General features: G+C 44.0%; 1 protein-coding gene across 14 annotated transcripts in view; it reads left to right on the top strand.

Moving 5' to 3' along the window:
• The window catches only part of CACNA1A (calcium voltage-gated channel subunit alpha1 A), a 406947-nt gene that overhangs the window by 310574 nt on the left and 73557 nt on the right, over window positions 1–22816 (top strand). For 13 of the 14 annotated variants that reach the window (XM_077327283.1, XM_077327280.1, XM_077327282.1 and 10 more), the window contains 6 exons: window positions 1100–1240; window positions 3051–3252; window positions 5393–5557; window positions 7763–7873; window positions 9977–10060; window positions 21434–21550. In XM_077327283.1, coding sequence (XP_077183398.1) covers window positions 1100–1240; window positions 3051–3252; window positions 5393–5557; window positions 7763–7873; window positions 9977–10060; window positions 21434–21550 — 820 coding nt within the window. The remainder of the gene's footprint in view (window positions 1–1099; window positions 1241–3050; window positions 3253–5392; window positions 5558–7762; window positions 7874–9976; window positions 10061–21433; window positions 21551–22816) is intronic. The other variant, XM_077327289.1, reaches the window with a different exon arrangement.

Here is a 22816-nt window from a genome sequence, read left to right as displayed (position 1 = left end):
GGGGGGGTTGCTGTTGTGCAGAAATGGTCCAGTCTCAGGTGCCTTCCCAATTCTAATATTGGCTCCTAACTGGCAAACTAGATGTTTCACAAACTTAGAGGATAACAGCTTAGGGGTGGAAGGTTATACCAGGGAAACAGTACCAATGGGAAGAGTGATCTCCTCCATTCCATAGTCCCAATTTATACAGGGTGGGGAGGGACAGCTGCTGTTTGCGACAAGAAAACATGCTAGTTACAAGTTTGGTAACTAGACCTTTGGAAGAATTTCAAGGCCTTTGGCAATTTTATATAGATTATATCAATAATTGGCTTTATGCTCTGTATTAGATAAGAGATCAAGTGGAGATTGTAATATGGTGTCGTTTATTCTGTTTTTCATGTGCCTTTTTAATTTTTATTCTATTTTTTTAATTAAGAAAACATGCTAGAGATCTGATTACAGATTTTCCCAGCATCTCACCTGGTTTGGCCCTAATGCATCTCTGTGTGCAAAAGTCATGATTTTGAAAAGCTGTTCTGCCCAATCCTAAATAAATTTGTACTGTCGAATGTATGCCTAAATCTAGATATATGATCCTGTCCTAATGCAAAAGGGTTCCTTGTAACCCTGAACAAATTCATTGCTAAATTCAACAAAAATCCAGTGGTACCCTCATTAAGAACAGGGTGAGAATCTCTCACCCTGAGAGATTCAGGTACCATTTTGGTTGCTCTGGCTGCTCCATTTAGGGGAGTAGCAGCTGGCTCATCATCTTGTTTGCCCTGGTAGTCTCATTTGGTAGTGTCCACCACAGGGCCACTTCAGAAGTAGGAAAATTTCTCTACAGAATTCTGTGGTAGGTTGGAAAGCGTATTATATTGCATCACCCCTGGCTGGGAACCTGGGGATCATCCTCCAGGCAATATGATTGCTGGCTCCATTAGAATTAACTTCATCATAATGTTATAAAATGAATCACAGCTTCTCGATTCAGTCACATGAACTGGAGCTTCAGTCACTGGAAGAGAAGTCACTTTTCCTATAGCAGAACTTCTCTACCATTCTCAAAGAGCATTGTGTGCCTCTAAATGTTCCTTGTGCATTTCCTTTTCCTAAGGGGAGAGTACCTTGTCTATGAAAAAAACAATGAAGTGAAGGCTGAGAAACGAGAGTGGAAGAAATATGATTTTCATTATGACAATGTGTTGTGGGCACTCCTTACTCTTTTCACTGTATCCACAGGAGAAGGCTGGCCACAGTAAGTAATTCAAGAAAATGGAACTCTACTCATATATTGAGGTGATGAGGCATCTGGCTGGCTGTTGCTGCAGATGGAGGGATGGGTTAGATTAATGCTTTGTTGGGTCCAGCACAGACAGTTCTAATGGACTTGCTGCATTTCTAAGCAACTTTGATCAGGGATGTGTACAGTAACCATGGTTTGCTCTTGCCACATTAAAATACAGTCCCAGGAGGAGAAAGAGGTAAACGTTTTGTTTTTACTATGTTGATAGGAGATCACTGAAAGTGGTCAGCATGTAATTTCGATAGAGGTGCAGAATGTTTTGATTGGGAGTTTATGATTTCAGAGTGCTGGGCCTTTCTTATTTCTGTGCAGGATTCTGAGCAAATTAATTAAATTAGGAGGGCTAAAAAAGTTAAAGCATTGGGATGCTAATCCCATTTTTTCCAGTGCTCTAGTAACTCCAGAGGAGCCAAGGGGTGAGTCCTTGTTCCTTATAGGCAAAACAGTTATACCTAAACCACAGAAATAGTTTCTTGTGTGGCATATTGTTGGGAAAAATCTAGCAGAGTTCCTGTATAAATAATGAGACCAGACAAGGCAGATTTACTGTGTATAAAAAGACAAACTTTACTAGCTAAACAGGGCATGGGAACTGGAAGTTAAAAAACAAGAAAAATACTTTGCTACCTACAGCTCATTCAGGAGCTTTCTACCTTAGCTGTTACATGGTGGAGATTCAAGATGGATCTGCTTCTCAGCCTAAAGCAGAAAGCTTCTCAAACAATGGCCCATTATGCACGGGAGGAATAACGCACATTCGGTGTGAAATGGCGGCGACTAAAATCACTGATAACACACGAAGCCAGCTGCAACCGGACGCAGTTTCGGTGCATGCCGCCAAAAAAGCCACGTTAGCGAAACGTGGAAGAAAGCACAGCTTCCGGGTGACCGGGGCACAACCAGAAGCGGCACCGGGGTCGCCGCATGCATAATTGGTTACTCTGGGTTTTGCCGCCGTTGTGTCCCGTCCCGTGCATAAGCGGTTTGCTTCGCTTCTTCCCCCTCCGCGTTTTCCATGTGACCCAAAATCGCCGTTTCGGCAGCCGTGCATAATGGGCCAATGGGAGGAAGTAGAATTCTATCTCTTCCTCCCAAACTTGTGTACATGGCCAGGCAGCTAGGAAATTTACATTTGAAAACAGATCATTCGACCCACTCTGCCTGACCCACTAGTAACAAGTGTAAACAAACAGTTTAACCCTTTAACTGACAGTCTGTGGATGGCTCTTGCTAAAAGATAAAGTCCAACACATATAAGTATATAAACAGGTTTTTATGTACTATAGATCTCCAGTGCAAAATAGCAGAGATTGCTTACACCTGGGGAACAGAATAGTTAGACTATACCTCAGGTTCAGAAGTTCCAGTGGTTATACAGACAACCACATAGGAAAACCGTCCAGAGTACACAAAAGTACTTGCTTTTTCTCCATGCAAAAGAAAATATAGTTCTGCTCTCACCCTCTCTCCCTCCCTCCCTTCCTCTCCCTTCCTCTCCCTCTCTCTCACTATGCCTCTTTCACTGCGTTCTGGTAGCTGCCACCCAATCTGGCTTATAAATAGCTTTTGCATAGTAGAAATCCAGAAAGAACTTCGTAAGGCATACTGTCACAAATCGTCTTACATTTGAACCCATCTCAGACCCCTCAGATGGCAGTCTTGTTACAGGTAGAATAGTGAGCACAATGGGTCATTCACATGGCTCTTTCTGTTTTCTCTCTGTTTCCTATCTCCATCTCTCCTTGTTTTGTCCTTTATACAGAGTCCTCAAGAACTCAGTGGATGCTACATATGAGAATCAGGGCCCCAGCCCTGGTTATCGCATGGAGATGTCCATCTTTTATGTGGTCTACTTTGTGGTCTTCCCATTTTTCTTTGTCAACATTTTTGTGGCCTTAATCATCATCACCTTCCAGGAGCAGGGGGACAAGATGATGGAAGAGTACAGCCTGGAGAAGAATGAGGTGTGGCACATGTTGGGATGGGCATGGTGCCATGGGAAACATCAAGTGAAAATTTTGTTCCCACAATGAATAGGGGGAATTGTTTTGAACCCAGAGAGATTCCCCTCATTTTTGCATGAAGTTTTCAAAACTGTGGTTTGGTAGGATGATATTCTGATACCTTGGGATAGGGAGAATGGGATTTTTGTGAAACTGAGAAAACAAGTTTTATAAAACAAAGGGGCGATATTTCCACTGCACTGAGTCTGTGGGACACAGGAATGAGATCGATGTTCGGAGAAGAAGAGACAGAGGTAGTTGGAGGAGGACCCATGTCATTTGAGTTGGAGATATAGGAGCAGAAGCAGGGAGTAAGCTGACCCAGGGTTTGAAGCCCTCCTCCAGCCAGATGTAGAGGCTAAGGACCTACTCAGGAGTTCAGTCCTATTAACAAGTTGTAAACTGAGAGAGAGAAATAGGAAATGATCATAGTTCGGGGATTAAAAGACAAAAGGTAAGAAAAGTTGAGGAGAAAGGATCTCCTGGGCTGCTCTTGAAAGAAACTAGCTAGAAGGAAGATCTGCATTGCGGTGTGTGAGGGATTTAACACACACCCACATTCTAATGGGTAGATTGAGTTATGTGGGTTTTAGTAATGAAAATTTTCTGAGCAAAAAATAAACCATTAATAACTGCAAAAAGGCAGGCCTATAGAAAATAATACTCAGAAGCCCAAACATTTTGTCATCAGAAGATATTCTATAAAATATCAAAAATATCAAAAATATGAAACTAATAAAATGTACAGTACAAAGGCTTTTTAAAAAGTATATATGTGAATATATAGATATGGGCACTTTTTAAAAAGTGTGTGTGTATACTCTTTTTAAAAAGTCACATCTGCTGTAAGCCAGTTTATTCACAGTTAAGATAAACCCACACTTTTAAATACAACCGTCACAAATATTCCGTGGTTATTTCCCTGCATTATAATACCTTAGTCGTGATGTGTCCCCTGAATTTGGCAGTATCACCTGCTGCTGCAACCTATAAATTTGAGACAATCTGAAGACATTTCCTGAAGTATGTCATTGAGTTGGTATAAGTATGCTGTGCCTCCTTTGTCTATGAAAGAGAGGAGATTCTGCTCCTACTTCTGTGCAGATCTTTTCTGTTTCTGATCTCTTGAAATAGTCCCAGTCTACCTCATCCAGTTGTGCTTTCTCAAAGGAAGGACATCTGAGGATCCAATGGAAAGCAAGCCCCACTGAACCTGTTTAGTTGAGAGGGTATAGAAAATTACTCCTCTGAGATTAAAATTTACCATTTGTATTCAAATGAGCCTAGAAGCTGCATAGGCACAGATTACTGTTTTTAAAAAGTGATTTCAATGAATCTGTTCCTTAAGAATTTCTCCCCACATTCATTTTCTGCAACTTAGGTTTATGTACTAAATTTTTAAAGCCAACTTTAAAATAGTGGTATGCACCTTCTTCCTTGGGAAGGCCTGGGCATGGCAAATTCTAAAAGGAGGTCCAAAGAACACTACATTATTTCCTGTGATTTGTTTATTTATATATTATTTATATTTATTTCCTGCCACTCCCGAGGCCAGCTCGTGCTGGGTTTCTTCCATAATACATTTGCAGGCATTTTAAGACAATGGTATGGATAAGCTTGCATCAAAAATTAATATCTAATGCAGACTTCCATTGTCTTATAGCAATAGGTAGCAGCAGTTAAGAGTCTGAAGGAGTGATTTATCACATGTAAAAGCTTCCTGTTGCTGCAACGTCTGTTCTGAACAGCCCTAAACATACTGGTGGCCTTAATGTTTTTTTAGTTCTACACTTATCCCCAAGGATAATGCATCCTTGCAAAGGCACAAACCCTACTATGCACACTGAGGTTTTTCCAATCCCTAAACCAAAATAAAAGGGTTATTCTTTAAGGTGCCACAAGAAACTTTTATTGTGTTTAACTCTGAATTAAGAAGGGCTAGACATTTGGTCAGTGAGAGCAAGAACTAGAGAATGAGGGACAATGTTGTGCATTGAACAACTTCTGAAGGGATTTGTTTGGGATTAGGGACTCCAAAATAGGAAAGAACCCACACTTTCTCTTGAAAGCCCTGACCTTCTTCACTATCCTTTCTTCACAGCGAGCCTGCATTGACTTCGCCATCAGCGCCAAGCCCCTTACCCGGCACATGCCACAGAATAAGCAGAGCTTTCAGTATCGTATGTGGCAGTTTGTGGTTTCACCACCCTTTGAGTACACCGTTATGGCCATGATTGCTCTCAACACCATCGTCTTAATGATGAAAGTAAGTAGGAGAAGAAGGACTGTGAGTCAGCAAGGGATGAATCTGCATGGGATCCATGGGGTATACATCCACTAGGGCTTACCTGGTCATCAACTACTGGGACATTCTGGAAATTGTAAAGCTGGCTGAGCTACATGGACAACAATGCTGACTATAATCCATAGATAATTGGGATCCTTCAAACTCCTAAAAAACCATATCCCATTGGTCTCTTTGTGACCCAGTGGGTACAGCCATAATCCTTAGGAAGGAACTTATCTGTAGTACCAGCGTTCCTGAAACAGACCTTTTCTGCATGCAGGATTTTCCATGGTTCAGAGCTTGCCTGGTCACTGGGCTAATTCCCGCTTCCTGATGATGTTGGCATGGTCCCAGAGCTGGCACAATTCTTACCATCAGTTGCCTTGCTGCAAAGAAATGTGGGAAAACCAGCATTCCCTTTTTTGCAGTGGGATTCAACCAGCTGTAATTCCCCACAGGGCTGTTAGGAAGAGGGAAAGCTGGGCTGTCCCCTATCAGAGCATTGGTCTGACTCTACTCACAAACGTCATTTCTGGCAGCTCCTCCTCCCACGGGAGTGAGGCATGCTGGGTTGCCCCGGCGTAGCGTGTGCGCTTTATGCCGGAGCTAGGAAGCCCGGCCGAGGTAAGTGCAGCGGCGCAGGTAGGAGAGGTGGGGAGGGGCCAGGGGGCAGGGGGTCGCCCCTGCCAGCTCTGTGCCACCACGGAGCCCACAGGGGCGAGCGGTGTCCCTTAAGGCAGTGGTCCCCAACCTTTTTATCACCGGGGACCACTCAACCTTTTTATCACCAGGGACCACTCACCGGGGACCACTCAATGCCTTTTACTGAGGCCCGGTGGGGGGGGGGTAGTTTACTCCTCTACTCTCAACCACTGCCCTAATGCTCTCTGATCGCTATGGTCATGTTTAAACATCCCTTCAAAATAAGATATAGACACGCCACAACAATGAAGTGTGTTGTAAAGGGCTGGGGGGGGGGGATGAAGTAAAGGGCCGGGGGGAGGGGGAGAAGGCGTCCTTCGGGGCCCACCTCCAATCAGTCGAAGGACCACATGTGGTCCGCAGCCCACAGGTTGGGGATCGCTACCTTAAGGGACACCACAGGTCAAGGCTGGGTGGCCCGACAAGCCCGGCGCTGCCGATTATGCACAGCGCCGGGCTGGCTCAGCCCCGGCTTACCCAGGAAGCTGGGCTGGGAGGTGCCTGCACTCGTGGTGGCAGTGTGCGTTCTCGGTGATTTTAACTGAAGCGCTGCTGCCACCAGTGCGGGCCTCATGGCCTGTGCATAATGGGCCTATGGGGAGCTTTAGGGAAAAAATTACACAATAATAACGCATCACCATAATGACTCAATTACACAATCCAAGGTTCCTCTATCCTTATCCAGGGTTCCTCTATATAATTGCGAAACGCCCCATGAGAGGAGCATGTCCGTCCCTGCTGAGAGTGTCTAGACTCAAATACGGGCCTATCAGGGTGCAGCCAGAGTTGCTGGCTGCACCCTGATTAGGCCAGCCCCTACGCTCACCCCCCTTCCCTATCAGTCTGGCTGCAGGTGAGCCTGGCTGCTGGGGAGAGTGCAGGAGGGGGGTGCCAACGAGGACCTGCCCACATGCCTGACTAAGACCCAGTGGCCCTGGCGGCAGCCTACCAACAGCCAACACCACTGCTGACACCCCACATCAAACACCACCATCCCTTCCCAGCCCCGCTGCCAGAGGACCGTCTAGCCTGAGGTTAGCTGTCACTTGTGAAGCCCATACCGATGCACCCAGGACTGCGCTCCCCCCCCACTCCTGCCCCGCTATCTTCCCTGCTGAAAGGTGCCATGTGTACAACGGGGCCTGATCTGTGCCTCCACTGCCCTGGTGCTCCAACCACCTGCCAGCCCCCCCCCCCCAACAACCAGCCACCCCACCTACCACCCACTGCTGTGCATGGCCTCCCGGCACGCCGCCCACTGTACCCCATACTGCCCTTCCCAGCCCATCAAAGGCTCCCATTGGGAAGAACCTTGGAGCAACTACAACCTGATAAAAAACCAGGCAGGAGCATGGCTTTGCATGCTCAATGGGACAATGTTTCTACCTTACTTATTTCTGAGTTTTCATCCAATTTCCATCCTTCTTAATTAACAGAGCTTTCTCTTTGTCTTTGTCTCTCTTTCTCCACCCTCACCTCTAGTACTACAATGCCTCAAGCTTATATGAAACAGTACTAAAGATGTTCAACATTGTCTTTACTGCCCTGTTCTCCTTGGAATGTATTCTGAAAATCATTGCCTTTGGAGCGTTGGTAAGTGTTACTCTGACCAGAGTTGTTGAACAATAATGAAGGTCTGCAGTATGCAGCACGATAAACATGACCCTTCCTTTGTTAAATGGGAAGGAGAAAGAAAATATCTTGCATCTTCATTATTATCATCATGTGTTTATCTATTTATTTAAAACCTCTGCCCTACCACATGATTCAGCAAGGACCTTAAACATTACACCTCAGTTGGGAGCAAGGAAAGTCAGGAATGCCTCCACCCTAAGAGAGCATCCAAAATGATCAACACTTTCAGCACCTCTACCAGGATGACACAGGGAATAGTAGCTAAGGAGTATGAAGATTAGAGCTTTGCAGATGACCCAAAATAGAGAGAGAGACAACTGACACTTTGGAAGATTTCTTTTGGAGAAAAGGTGCTATTTTAAGGGCTGCATTTTAAGAAGGATGTAGGCAAACTGAAATGGGAATAAATGAGGGCAGCGTTAATGGGTTCATAAAACGAGTCCAGTGAGAAAAAGCCCAAAAATTCAAACGAGTTTAGCTTAGAAAAGACTTGGAGGAGGTGTCAGTGCTCTTCAAATATTGAAGGCCTACATGGAGGAGGTTAGGTGAACATTGGATCTAATGGACTTTGTACAAGAGCAGATTTCAACTGAATACTGAGAGAACCTTCCTAATGATTAGAGCAGTTTGGCAGTTCAACCAGTTATCTAGAGGGTGGGTTCTCACTCACAAGTTGCTGAACATCTGTGAAGGAGAGACTGGGCAGCCATCTGCCCGCAACCCATTCATTTTGGATTTCCTGCAATGAGCAGATGTCAGGTTAGATCACCTGTCAGGCTCCTCCCAATTCTATGACTCCCTCACTATTCCTATTATTGCTAGGGCTTTTGGCTTCCAATATTAATAGCTGCATACTGCTTACAACCAATGCAGATTAAAAGACTTTTATCCCTCACTACACATGACTTCTTGAAAGATTGTGCCAGACCCATGGCTAGAGGTGGTGATTGCTGGGTAGTAGAAATCCTTCTAATAACATTTATTGTGATAAGTGTTGCAGCCCTATGAGACCCTATGAAGGCTTGGTACCCTTGGGAAGGGAAGAAAAGGTGAATACGATCCCCCCCCCCCAGTACAGAAATCAGCAGTTTGCATCCTGGGCAAATCTAGCCACCTAAGTAGTGACATTCCTTTCTTGTTGACTCTGTGCCAGCCCAAGAAAGAAAAGAAGGATGTTGTTGAGCAGTGTCTATGAGACTAGGCAGTAAGCCATTTTGAGGTTGTGGCATTTATTTAGTTTATTTGGTTGAATGGTTACCTTTCTGTTAAAAACTTCAAGCTGGCCAACAAAAATGCTATTTTTATCTGTTAAAATGAGAATGGCCACACTTCCTTGTCCAAAGGCCTCTCCACCATAACTAGTTGCTGATGGTGGCTCCTTCCATAATCTATTAATTCCGAAGTCTTTCTCTTGACATATCCCAAGCCATCGGGTTGCGTTTCATGGACTGAAGCCATTAATAGCTTTGCCATTGCTTCAGCTTGCAATGGCAGATGCCTTTCTCTTCGACAAGTAAAGCAGAACCATCCCCAGGTGCAGTCACATTCTTTGATTCGTCTGTGTTACATTTATCTTCATTGATGGTCCTGCACATAATTGGGGGAGGGGAAAGGAACATGGCTTTTTGCTTGAAACTAACGCAGCTCTTGGTCTCACTGGGAAGTATTGTTGCTTCAAGTGATCACAAGAGCATCGTGCCTTTGTTCAGCCTGCAGTTTGCTTATGGCCAGTGAGGAAGTTCCCATGAGCCTCTGCGTGTGGGCTCAGGTGATTCCGTGATATTTGTAAATCACAAGCTGAGTCCCCATTTCAGAAAAGAGTGCAGTATAGAGATGTAACGCCCTGCTTCAGTCACTACATTTCCTTTTGCAATCCCTATAAAAAGAATTGGAGTAGACCTAAAAGTCCTAAAAGATAACTGGGGCTGGCTAAGGGGTGGTTGTCAGGGTGGAGACTTCTTTGTTCTTGTTGCTGTTGCTTCCGTTGTGATTGAATGTTGTCACCTGTTTGCTGCTGTGTGGCTGTTCCTTTTCGTCCTTTGTTTTGTTCTTTCTTTATAGAATTATTTCCGTGATGCCTGGAATATCTTTGATTTTGTCACAGTTCTGGGTAGCATCACAGACATCTTAGTGACAGAGTTTGGGGTAAGTTCAAAACCGTGGTGGGGATGACATTTGGGGGAGGGAGGCATTCTGCAGGGAGTGGGGACCAAGAACTGAAGCATGATATTTTTATCCCATTGAACTGAGTCTTCAGCTTGGACAGAGGCTGGGCAGTATATCTATACCAGGAGGTCCAAATCGTCTTATTGATTGGATAGGGAGGAGAGAGAAATAATTCTCCAAAAATAGGTTCTTAAAATAATGACTTCCCTCCAGTGAAAGGCTTCTATTTATTTATATCCTTTTACTCAGTGAAAGGGTAGCGATGGAGTAAATGGGAACTTTTTCTGGTGAAGGCTTTTATGTTGGCATGTTCAGGATTCCTTAGAGGAGCAGTTAACACTGGCTTGATGCCATCCTTACTCTAGCGGGACATTTACACCAGCATTAACCTGGAGGGTTTCTAGTGAGAAGGTCATGAAATAGTGTTCATTTCTGTATGGCATTTGCCATCAACCTTAAAGCGGTTTGGCTGAGGACCAATTCAAACATTATAGCAGAAAGGAGTAAACATAAAAAGAATTAGGATCTACTTGGGCATCCTAGTGTGTCAGAAGGAAAAATAAATAAATAAATAACATTATTAAAATCCCCTGTGAGCCCAGAGAGGAAACCACCAGCTGTAACTATACATGAGGCATTACATTGTTCTCCCCCTGGATCGGAGGACATCTGCAAGAATGTGTTTTCCCTTCGGCTCATCCTTGCAGATGTCCTCCTTACTCCAGGGGAGAAGGACCTTCTTTGGTAAATCCAGTGGTCATTCTTGCCTCTTTCCAGTCAGCCTCTTCTGGGAGAAGATGAATTCTGCCACATTTTTTCATCAGGTGCAATGAGTTAGTCAGTCCTTCTCCATGTTGAGCTGCAGCAGAATTAGCTGCTCTCAAAAGAGGCGACATAATCCCTTTTGCATGAGTCACTCACTGTTCCTACATGACCAGAACAATGAGTCATATCAAGAAATAGTGAATATATTTCTCCATAGAAAGTTAGGCCTTACAGATTCTAAATGTGGGTGCAAGACTGACACGTGCCTTCAGCTTTAACTCATGGATCAGAAGTTTAGTAAGCACTGATTACTTGATTCTGTGCTGTAACAAGTAAAATGAATATACAACACTTTTCCCGGCATGCCTGCAGTACAAACATACATGGCAGAGAGCTTGCCATCTTCAGTGTTTAATCGCTACATCAGCATCAAGTTTAGTTTCCACAGTGTATATGTGGGGGCGGAGAGATACATGCCCCCACATGTTACAGAGTAGAAGTTGATATACAACACATCTTTTCTGTGCATCTGCTGTAATGTGTGGAGTGGCCCAAATGCAGTAATTACATGGACAGATTCACTGGCACTTTCCAGGAGATGCTTACAGCAGCATAAACCTCATTAGGGAGGAAAGAATCTGAAATGAATAGAGTTTGTCCTCTTGAAGCCAAAAGTGGGGAGACCCTGTATGAAAACTGGCCTGACATTCTGAGTACTGGCAAACTCATATCAAGCCACCTAAGTAGTGCCACCTCTTTCCTGTCCACTCTGTGCTAACCTGAGAGAGAAAAGAAGGCTGTTGTGGTGTGAATGGTGTATGAGCAGACTGATAGCCAGCTTCGCACCCATATATATTTGCAAGGAAACTGAGGCATTGAGCTTGGAAACACTTCCACATGGTATATGGTGCAAAAGGCTTGCTTCCATGTCCCTGTGGCTATAGAGAGAGATTATGCTGAAGAGTAATGGAACATAAGGTGCCTGGGCTACTCACCTTGAAGAACCTATCTGAATTAGTTTTTTCTCAGGGCCAAAAGACACAAAATGCTGGGAGATTCACATATGGAGTGCTCAGGTTTATTTTCTTGATAGGTGGCATGAGAGATCCCTCTCAGATCAAGACCATGATGCAAGGGAGGAGGAATTTAAGCCCCCCCTCCCCCAAAAGCTGTATCCTGACTCAAAATAAGTGTTTGTCCCTCTTGGGAAAATGTACTGTCTGGCTAACAGAACAAATTGCAGCTCTCTGGAGCTATTTTGAGTCAAGATTCAAATAGACTTCCAGCAGACTTCCAGTTTAAAAGGTAGGAAAAACCGAGAGCTCCATCCACAGAACTCCCAATGTCTTGTCTGGTTTGGCCCTCACGTGTATCAATGAAGGCAGGCTACAAAAAAAAAGGGGGGGGATCAGCATTCTTCCATTCTTCCAGCCCCACTGGGTATGTCATAGTTAGACGGTGGGGGAAACAACATTTGGGTAGGAGTTCTGAATGACTACAGAACCCTTGAAGACTTTAGGAGTTTTAGAAATGAAGAGCAAAGACTCCTTTTCAAAGCTCAGTGAACAATGGGAGGGCATTCTTCCAGCACAAACAGACCAATGGCCACCAATATGGGTAACCATATTTATTTGCAAGGAAACTGAGACATCAAGCTTGGAAAGACTTCCACAAGGCATATGGTGCAAAAAGCCTTGTTTCCATGTCCCCATGGTTATAGAGAGATTTTACTGTCATTTTCACCCAAGAGGATTTTAACGACCTTCTTCTAGACCCTCCTTTAGTATGCACTCTTCTTGATTTTCGAAATACAAAGCATAGTAAAGGTAAAGGTATCCCCTGTGCAAGGTAAAGGTATCACCGAGTCATGTGACGCCCTCTAGTATTTTCATGGCCGACTCAATACGGGGTGGTTTGCCAGTGCCTTCCCCAGTCATTACCGTTTTACCCCCCAGCTAGCTGGGTACTCATTTTACTGACCTTGGAAGGATGGAAGGCTTGAGCCGGCTGCTGGGATCAAACTCCCAGCCTCATGGTCAGAGCTTCAGACAGCATGTCGGCTGCCTTACCAGCCTGTGCCACAAGAGGCTCATTACAAAGTGTAGTACACAATGCAAAATCAGAAAGGATAATGATCCCTCCCAGAAAAGATCCATACGTGGCAAACTAGTTATTTATGATTACAACAGGATGCCATACATGTATTGTGGGAGTCTAGGTTTCTTTGCATATTTACAACCTTTCAAAAGGTTAAGGACTAAGCAGGAGTGAATAACTGCATAAGATGTTGAGTCCATCTTTTCTGTAGAGGAAGAGTCAAGATTGTTTTGTTAGAAGCAAGAGTGTATCATATCTACACAAGTTTAAAGACCTTTTCTCTAGACCTGTCCTTCTAGATCAGCCTTTCTCAACCTTTTTACCATTGAGAAATCCCTGAAACATTCTTCAGGCTTCGAGAAACCCCAGAAGTGGCGCGATCATGCAGAATATGGTTGCAAAGCAGAGCTGTGTACATCCTCCCACAGGGTCCCTCTCCTCATTCCCTCGAGGCCTATCATCGGCAGTTTTGGGAGAGTAGTGTAGAGCAACATGACCAAATATAGTCATATCACCCGATAAAAGTTTAAAAAAAAATATATATATATATATATAATTCCTATCCATTCAGGAAACTCTTCCAGGACCAAACCCTGGTTGAGAAACCCTGTTTTAGATCATCCACAGTGGGTTATGTGGATTCATTTCTGTAAGACCAAAGAAATTATGCCTGAACATATGGATGAAGCTTATAAAGACACTGACCAGAGAGAACAGCAATCACTTAGCTATATACTTGGGATGCTTTATGAATGGATTTCAAAGCCTGGTGAGGTTGGCTGTATGCCTTCTCCAAACGAGAGATTATGCCACCATCACAAAACTTAGACAACAGGTATCTGAAAGTCTATATGATTTTTAAAAACACTATAGGAGACTTGCATTTTTGCCTCAAATCTTGGTGGCATGTGAAAACAAATAACATTTTCCTCACTTTGTCCCACAGAAAGTGAGGCACTTCTACTTGGAACTTCAACTTGGAATTATTTAAATGATTGTAAGGAACCTTGTTTCTTAAAGAATAATGATTTATTAGTGTAGCAGCACACATGTTCTTGTTATATATGTGGATGAGCTACCCACTGATTAGAACCCCAGTCATATTTCTGAGTCTTATTTTTTCTTAGATCCTTTGTGGAACTTGGATCTCTCCAATAACTCTGCTAACTATGTCACAGAATTCCAGCTTCTTTTCTTCAGCCAAATTAGCATTAGGCATCAGCACTTTCCATAGCAGTAGCAGCCAAAGCTGTTTCTATATTTGGCAGAGGAATCAATTGGCAGAAGTCTTATTTTAAATGTCAGTGGCAACACACAACATTTTGGAGGCAGCAAACATATAACAACATGAATAGCATTTTAGTTCTCACAAAGTGGTGGGATCGCTTGGGCATGAAATTGGGATCACTTTGGGTGGGCAGGTAGTTGTGAGTTCCTGCATTGTGCAGGGGGTTTAACTAAATGGCCATGGAGGTCCCTTCCAATTCTATGATTCTCTGAAGTGCAATATGCCACATGCTAGCAGCTAGACACTACCCCTGCTTCAGGTTTTTCTGCTGCACTTTCTGGAAGAGTCGCCTCCTGGAAATGCCCATACTTCTGGCTTTGCCCATGTTTCTCATCTTTGTATTCTGATTCTTGCTTGGTTAGGGAAGCTGATGTAGCATGTGTTATCTCAGTTTTAAGTAGGGATGTTCAGACACCTTCCAGTTCAGCTTGTGTCTTGTTCGCCAGTTCAGAACAGATACCTGATTTTTGATGATGGTTTGAAAGTTTATGAATCCATTGGGGAGGGGTGGTTTTGGCTGTTTGTTTCATACACTCCTTACTAAGCATAAGGGACCACACAATTGGTTTATCACACCTATGGGTTCTCACACAACGAGTTCTGCTACCACCCCATCCTCACTGTGTAACGACTCTGCTCAAAATAGATCACTCACAAATCATAGAAATCAGTCATCAATAAATGCTGTGTTGCAATGAAATCCTATCCTTCACTGCTTGTTGAAATACACCTTAATAACACTAATGGCCAACCATCAGTTTGAATCAGCAGTTCTGGGACCCCCAGTGCAAAACCAATTTGGCAGGTGCTCATGGCTGCTCGGCATGAACTGAACAGACTGAGTGATCAGGACACATCTTAATGCCATCTTCGAGCACGGTAAGTTCAGCAGTTAAACATGTTCACAGTGAAATTCACAGCATCCCTTGTTTAAAATAAGCACAGACTCTACTAAAGAGTAAAACAAACCACTCCCTGAAAAAAACTCAATTGATGCTGACTTTAAGCTGTAGAGTATGTGGAATCTGAGATCATCCATGCTTGTAAGGAATATACGGTCTGTGGTATAAACACCCTCTTATATTCCTCTTTGTAGTTCTCATTCTGAATGGCTCTGTTCTTTCAGTGAATGCTTGACAGGCATCAGTGCTGTTTCTGGTCAGGCCTCTGTCAACCTTGCAACTTTCATGTTTAAAGAGTGCTAAAGAGTTCCAGAGGAAATTTAAACTCTGGTCACTCAAAGAGAAAATGAGTTACCTACAAGCAGTTTCATTCCCAAATCACACCTCAAGCAGTTCCTCTAGTTTGAACCTTTGACAAGAATTGGGAAAGTTTGTCTGTCCCACATCACTTGAACACCCTGGCTGCTTATACATGAGCTTTTACCCATTAGTTCTTGCCACCAGATGGAATGGTTGGAGTACCCCGGCAGGTATGACTCTGTAGAAAGTGCTATTGCTAAGTTCACATTATGGTCCCCCTCAAGTCTTTCACAGAAGTATTTTGAAGACCTGTAATGGTAAGTGATTTTCATTCCTAGTGCTGATTGCACCATTGACTCGTGGAAGTCCATATTCCAATACATGCCTCAGTTTCTCTCATCCCACTACCCAGAAAATGGAAGCTCAGTAGTGGGGTTTGTTTATACTGGAAGCCTAGAAGTAAAGCTATGGATGCAGGCATTTTGGCTGTGTGGGGCCAGAATGGGCTCCCTAACATCAGCTGGCAGGAGAAGGGATGGGCATGGGAGAAGGGTGGGCTAGGTATCTCCTTCCCCAGGGCTATGTGTGATATATAATGACTGTGTCTCTTGTCTTATCTTCTTTCCATGCTGTCTCTTTATACTGTTCTATATTGGCGCAACACCTTCTGAAAATGTCATCCAATCAAAATGCACTATGAAAAATCCATCTGTCCATCCATGAACTGGTCTGTGTGTCCATGCCAATGAATATTTCTGAACTTCCCTGCCCTGCTCCCTGCCCCTTCTCCAAAAAACGAAATCACTACCTTCTGCCTTTCTCCGTTTTGCTGGTTGGGACTCAACTTGCGGTATTAAAAATGCCCACCCCTCCCTGACTTCCTCTGATCCTCTCCATCTCAACATTTGCATCTAGGATCCGGTTGGTTACTTTCTGAAGCCTTGAGTGCTTTACTTTCATGAAGAGCATCTTCTTGGCACATTGCATGATCTTTTGAGCCAAAGATGCCTGCAGTGTATTGGCCAGCTTGCTCCTTCAGTCTCTGCCCCCAGTTTAATTTTTGTCATTCTTTTTATTTTACTCAGATTCAGCTAATTTCATGTCAGTACTCAGTCTGAAGACAGGGAGGAGTTGGGTCGGGGGGGGGGGAACCTATAGCCTTAGTGGTGGCATGTTCCAAAGAGCTGGTTGCATTTTGTCTGAGATACATATAAAAGGGTAGGTCTTCTAAAATCTTGTGGAGATGGATACCCAGGCAAATAAATAGCAGAACCTGTGTCTGGGGTAGTGAATAACTGTATTGTATTAATTCTATTTAATTTTGCATTTAGACCTTTCTGAAGGTTCAGGGTGGCTTACAGAAGAATTACAGTACATAAAAGATTAAATATTAAGATTTTTTAATTTTAAAAATTAATAAAACCAGTTTATTCAAATCTGCCTCCTTCCCCAAGTGAAAAAAGAAGGGGAGGAATAATTAATTTTGCTTAGAAGAGATTCAGTTGGATGGATAATAGACAAGAAGGCTAGCAAACTATAAAGTTATTTCTAGCCTTAAGCATAAATTTGGCAGAATAACTCTGGGCAATTCGACACCCATTAAATGTTGTGAAATGCTTACCTTAGATAGTCATTATATTCCGGCCGCTCTGCATAATATTGCCAGCATCCAGGCAGCAAACTGCTCACTACATCCTCCATTTTAAAGCGCTAGTAGGGGAATCGCATAAAGTGGATTCTCCAATCTAAAAAGTGTGAGCTACAGGGGAGCAATCAGCAGGCCGCCAGCAAAAGAAATGTATGGAGGTGAAGAAGCGCTACCTCCGCCTCCAGTGTCCCGCCCTCGCACCCACCTACCTCTCCCTTTTTCCAGGGGATGAGAAGTGCTTTTTAAAAATTAAGAACAGCCTGGAGCAACAAATAGGCAGACAAGCATGCAGGCAATGCCAAAAATAGTTTTCTCCCAATGTTGTAACACAAAGCATGCCTCTCTAAAGTCCACCCCCCCACACACACACATACAAATCAGGAATGAGATTATTTATTTAAAGTATCAAGACTCATGATTCCATAAGGGAATCAAAAAGCACTGTGCATCTATGATTAGATGCATAGGTGTTTAAACAGAAAAGCATTTAATTTATTTTAAAAATTACCAAGCATCGCAGGCCTTTTAAAACATAAAAGGTGATTGGTTGCGAGGATTGATTGACAGGCAGAAAAGTGTCGCAAATGAGCCTTGAGCCTTCGGGGAGGGCGGTATATAAATCTAAATAAATAAATAAAAATAAAGCACATTGCTCTCTTCCACCATTTCTAGCAGCACTTGCGGAGTGTAAGAAGCACAAACAGGTGGCAGACAAGAGCAAGAAGGGGCAGAGTGGCCGGGAGGCGCAATAATGTTTAACACTACGCCATTCGGCTGGCATAACACTATTTTTAATGATGTGCAGAAATGCCCTCAGTCTTGCAGGCCCTGCTGATCTGTTTAAGGTCCTGCAGGGCCTTAATCTGATTTGGCTGAGCTTTCCATCTGGCCCTGGTTGATGCTAATTTAGCTCCTTGGGGTTGGAGATTCTAAGCAGATTTTGGTCACTAGAATATAATGTTCAATTGGGGACATAATGGAAGAGGTGACCCATAGATACAAAGGTCCCAGACCATTTAGGGCTTTGATAACTAAAACCTTGAATCTAATCCAGTCCTTGATCTGAAGCCAGTGCAGCTAAGAGCGCACAGGTCGTATGTGTGCTCTCTGTTGGATTTCTGTGAGGACCCATGCAGCCGCATACTGGACTAGTTGAAGTTTCCAGAACAGTTTCAAGAGCAGCCCTGAATAGAGCAAGTTACAGTAATCTAGCCTCGAGGTGTCCATTGCATAGATCATGATGGCCAGATCAGATGCCACCAGTTAGGTGAATCAACAGAAATAGCTGGGTGTCATCAGCGTACAAATGACAGTGCAGCCTGAAGTTCCAGACAACCCAGTCCAAAGTTCCAGATGTGGTTGGAACACAGGATTAGGTGTGAAGGTAGTCACAGCTCCAGTGAAGGTAGTTGCAGCTCTTTCACTTCTACTACCCACAGCTGTCCTTTCCAGCCCCAGAAATGTTAGTTTTCAGAGTTATGGGACCTAACTAACTAATAGCCACTTGGGTTGGAGCACTGCACTGAGAAGGAGGGAAGGGGGCAAAATCCCTCTCTTCTGTTAGTGCAACAGCTCTGCTGTTGGCAGAGAGTAGAAGGGTGATTTTGTCCTCTCCCCCCATCCTCAGTGCAGTCGATGTACAACTATTAGTCAACTTTCTTGGTGTTAGAGAGCTTTGCCATAGGGAGGAAAAGTGGGAAAAGGTCTATGGTCTTTGCACCAATGGATCACCAAATCCACCCTGTGGTGTTCTACCAGCTGCCTTCCTACAGGCCAGCTCCTTGTTTTGCTCATCTTCCAGTTGATGGAAATTCCCCCAAACAGATGGGCATCCTGAAGCAGGCAGGAGGGAAGAGAAACCCCCACAAGGCAGGTTCCCTCAAAGTTACATGGTCAGTTGCTGTAGAAACGGCCACTTTGAATGAGATCACCTGCAGGCTTCTCACCTCATGACCCCAACATCCCTTGACAATTTGAATATATGTCACAGCCATCACTAACCAAATATGATATGACATAATCCCCAAACACAAAGACTTTCAGTGGAGACAGCATTTATGTTTTTCTGAAAGGCAATATATTCCAGGCAGTGACTTGCTGACACCTGCAAACTGTGCACAAACTGTGACTGTATGCCTTGATGGCAGTTTGAGGTCAAGGAAGGCTAATGCAGGCTGCACAGTCAATAGGAAACGTTTCCTTTGGTGACCTACCCCTATGACACTACACATATTGTGCATGAGGAAGGTAGTAGAAGAAAGCAGAAGCCAAGAAGGGAATACACCTTTTGGAAGGAAGGACAGGCAGGAGGGCCTGGAGGAATTGGACCAGGCAATCAAGGGAACACACGGTTGTTAATTCTGGTGTGTAGATGCAGCCTGTTATGGCTCACTGGAAATGTCAAAGAAAGCAAGGACTGAGCTGAAATCTAGCAGCCATCCATTTTTTTAGCTGCAAGTTTCTAGTCTAAAGATAGATGCAAAGCTAATGTTGGAAGTGACTAGCTGGACTGGAATTGATACACTATGTCATTTCCAGTAGTCAAGAGTAGGTGTCATTTGCCCACTGAGAGTGGGCATAGTTTTCTTGTTTGTTTCTCTTCCTCTCTGCATGTATGCCATTCTTTTTGATAGCCTTGCATGAATTCAAGCTGGCAGAATAAGAAGTAGGTTTTACTCCTTTGGATGCAGTCTTGCAGTGACTTCTGTCACCCCACTGCTGTGCATGTTTAATGGATTCCCTGTTACATGACCAAATTTTTGGGAGAGTTGGAGAGAGATGGGCTTATAGCTTCTGGGAACATACACAAAAGGAACTTCCAAAGAAAGGAGACAATGCAGCAACAGGGTGCTATTGGGAAGAAGAGCCTAGAGCAACAACCCGGAAATCCTTGACTGAAGCATCTGATGTCCTACCATGCCCACTGTGTAATCACATGGCAATTCCTCAATATTTGTTTTGTAATTATAGAACAAGCCCACTTCACACCAAGTATATGTCAAGCACTCAAATCAGTCTCTTGGCATGTGTAATGTCTGAGTCCTCTCTCTGTCTTTGTCTGTCTCTTCCTCTCATGCAATTCCATTGTGGCTTATTTACAAGGTGCTTCAGAGCATAGGTTTTGTGGCACGTTGCACAGATACCCCAAAACCCCAAATGACCAAGTCACTTTCACTGCTGGGTGCATATTTAGTGAAGCCCCTTGGCAGAACCTTTGGATCCATTAAAACTAACCGAGTCGCTCATATTTACTAGTGCTCTTATTGTTTGAGCATGCAGTGAGTCACCAAAGTGCATGCAGCTTGAGAACCCAGAAAGAGTCATGCATGAATGAATCCTTAACCATCCATTGTGGAGCTAAAGCTCTTGAGCAAGGTTTGTTGCCCAGGGATGGACTTTATGCTAACTGACTAAAGGCTGGAATTTTGCATCTTGGTTAGGTTCTCTGTTCTGTGCTGATTGGGTTGACTGAAGGTCCCTTGAGCCAATGTCATATGTGTGCGCATGAGCACACATACACATGGTTATATTGTCCCAAGTCAGGTGAGATAGTCCAGGAACTCCAATACTTATCTCCCAGAAACCTTAGGCATCTATAGCTCTCAAAAATTGGGAATTCTGGCCCTTGAGTGTTACTCAAAGAAGAAATACGTAACATTGCAATGCATTTCCTACATCCCAGAAGCTTATGTGCCATCTCCTCTGCAGGGGATAGATGCAAATGCATCTTGGTGAACCCAACAAGAATGTGTTTTATTCCTCCTTACCCAGAGGTACAAATCTTTTCTTTAGCTGCAAATTATTTGGTAGTGACCATTCCTCCAGGTCCCTGGCATTGCTACCATGTTGGGTGCACAGGACAGATGCATTGGCCATGCAAACTGTTCTATGCAATTGCAAGCCTCCAGACATCCCTTCTCCCAACTGTCCTTTTCTTCCTCACTGGCACGTCTTGCTTTGCCCTTTCCCTAGATCTTGTATGCACAGAACATGTGTGATGTGAGGCCACACAATAATGTTCTACCTGCTTGTTGTGTCAAAAATATCAGTGCATTTGGTTGTTGGTATCTTTAACAAAAAAAATCCTGTATTAACCATCAGTGGTTGATTTTTTTCTCAAATTGATTATTTCATCTTTATTTTCCAATGGGAATGGGTGGCCTTATTATCATGCTAGTTATTTTTTCATGGGTGATTCCTCCCTCCCTTTCTGTATTGTTGAGTCATCCTTACTAATCTTACTAATCCCTGCAGGGGTGGTTGGGGTTTGTTTTCTCGCCAGTCCCCTGGGTCTGCTGCCACCATATCCAGAACATGATCCCACTCATGCCACTTTCCCTTCATCTCCCCAGAACAACTTCATCAGCCTGAGTTTCCTTAGGCTATTCCGAGCTGCCCGCCTCATTAAGCTGCTCCGACAGGGCTACACCATCCGCATCCTGCTTTGGACCTTTGTCCAGTCGTTTAAGGTAATGATTTAAGGGCTTCTGGTTTGAGTTACTAACTATGAGAGGCTTTGTGATTTGTCAGGAGTTGGGGGGAGGAAAGGAGGGGATAAAGTAACCGCTGGACACATCCATCCCCACTGATCTGCCTTTTGGATAATCTGTTAATCTTCCATCTTTGGTGTAGCCCCACATTAAGACTATACCTGCCCAGGCCAGCCACAGGATCAATTTTCCCAGCCACTTCCAGAGCTAACATGAAGGCTTTCCTGCCCAAGCCATCACGTGCACTGGAGCAGGTGCCCCCTTCCCTCTGTTCCCTATTTGCTGCTGCATAAATAGGAGTATTCCAGTGAGCTCTGTCCTTACCTTGCTTTTCAGTGGAATGAGTCATTCTTCAATGCTTCGTTCTTTCCTGTCCTCGGCTGAGGTTTTCAGAAGGATGAGGCAACTTTCATCAGTCTACCCTGTGTTTTGTTTTCTTCTTCTTTGCCACTTTTTGTGCCCCATTATGGTAACCAAACTACTTTTCAAGAAGTGTACAAAGTGTGGGACCAAGATGACTCATAGTGATGAACATAAGCTCTGTCTCATGAGCCATTCATCAGTGCTTATGCCCAAGGCACATTCTGATAGAACATCCCAGCAGAAGGCTGCACTTTGGGAGAACCGCTGTTGACTTTTGCCCGGCCTAAGTCTGCTCCTAACTCGTAACCTGCTTCTTTGAACTGGTCTACCCAATCAGTTCTGGTACTGAAGTTCCATTCCAGCTCACTGTCCATTCAGTTGGTTTCAGCCATTCCTACTGTTGAAAAGGCTCCCAATCCACCCAAGAGATAAGTTTCTGTAGCACCTACCTCTGAGTCCAGACATCCTCAGTCTCCATCACTGACCTCCTCAGTTCCCACTTGTTCCCATTTGGAACCATCCTATAAGAAATATTAAAAGTCAAAACATTTCAAGTTTATCAAGTTTCTATCACCTTCTCCAAGGCAATCTTCTGATAGATGTCACTGTGGTGCCCCCATGCACTCCTTCACCCCATTTTGGTTATCTTGGCACGTCTCTCAGAAGTTGATGAAAAGGAGTCGAGCTTTCCAGCAGGTCAGCTAGTACGACCAAGCCAAGCTCCTTCCTTTTCTTGAAGATGAAGAACAGGCACGACAATGAATCTGTACAATAAAGTCTGTGAAATCCAAAAAATTCCAATCTCTGTTTTGTATGAATCTTGGAGCCAGCCAGAATGAGGTCTGGAATTCACACTTGTTTTCATAAGACCAAACTTTCATC

This window comes from Paroedura picta, chromosome 3 (assembly GCF_049243985.1).
Source record: "Paroedura picta isolate Pp20150507F chromosome 3, Ppicta_v3.0, whole genome shotgun sequence".
Lineage (NCBI taxonomy): Eukaryota > Metazoa > Chordata > Lepidosauria > Squamata > Gekkonidae > Paroedura > Paroedura picta.
Note: the sequence above shows the minus strand (reverse complement) of the source record. Positions and strands in the feature narration are given on the sequence as shown.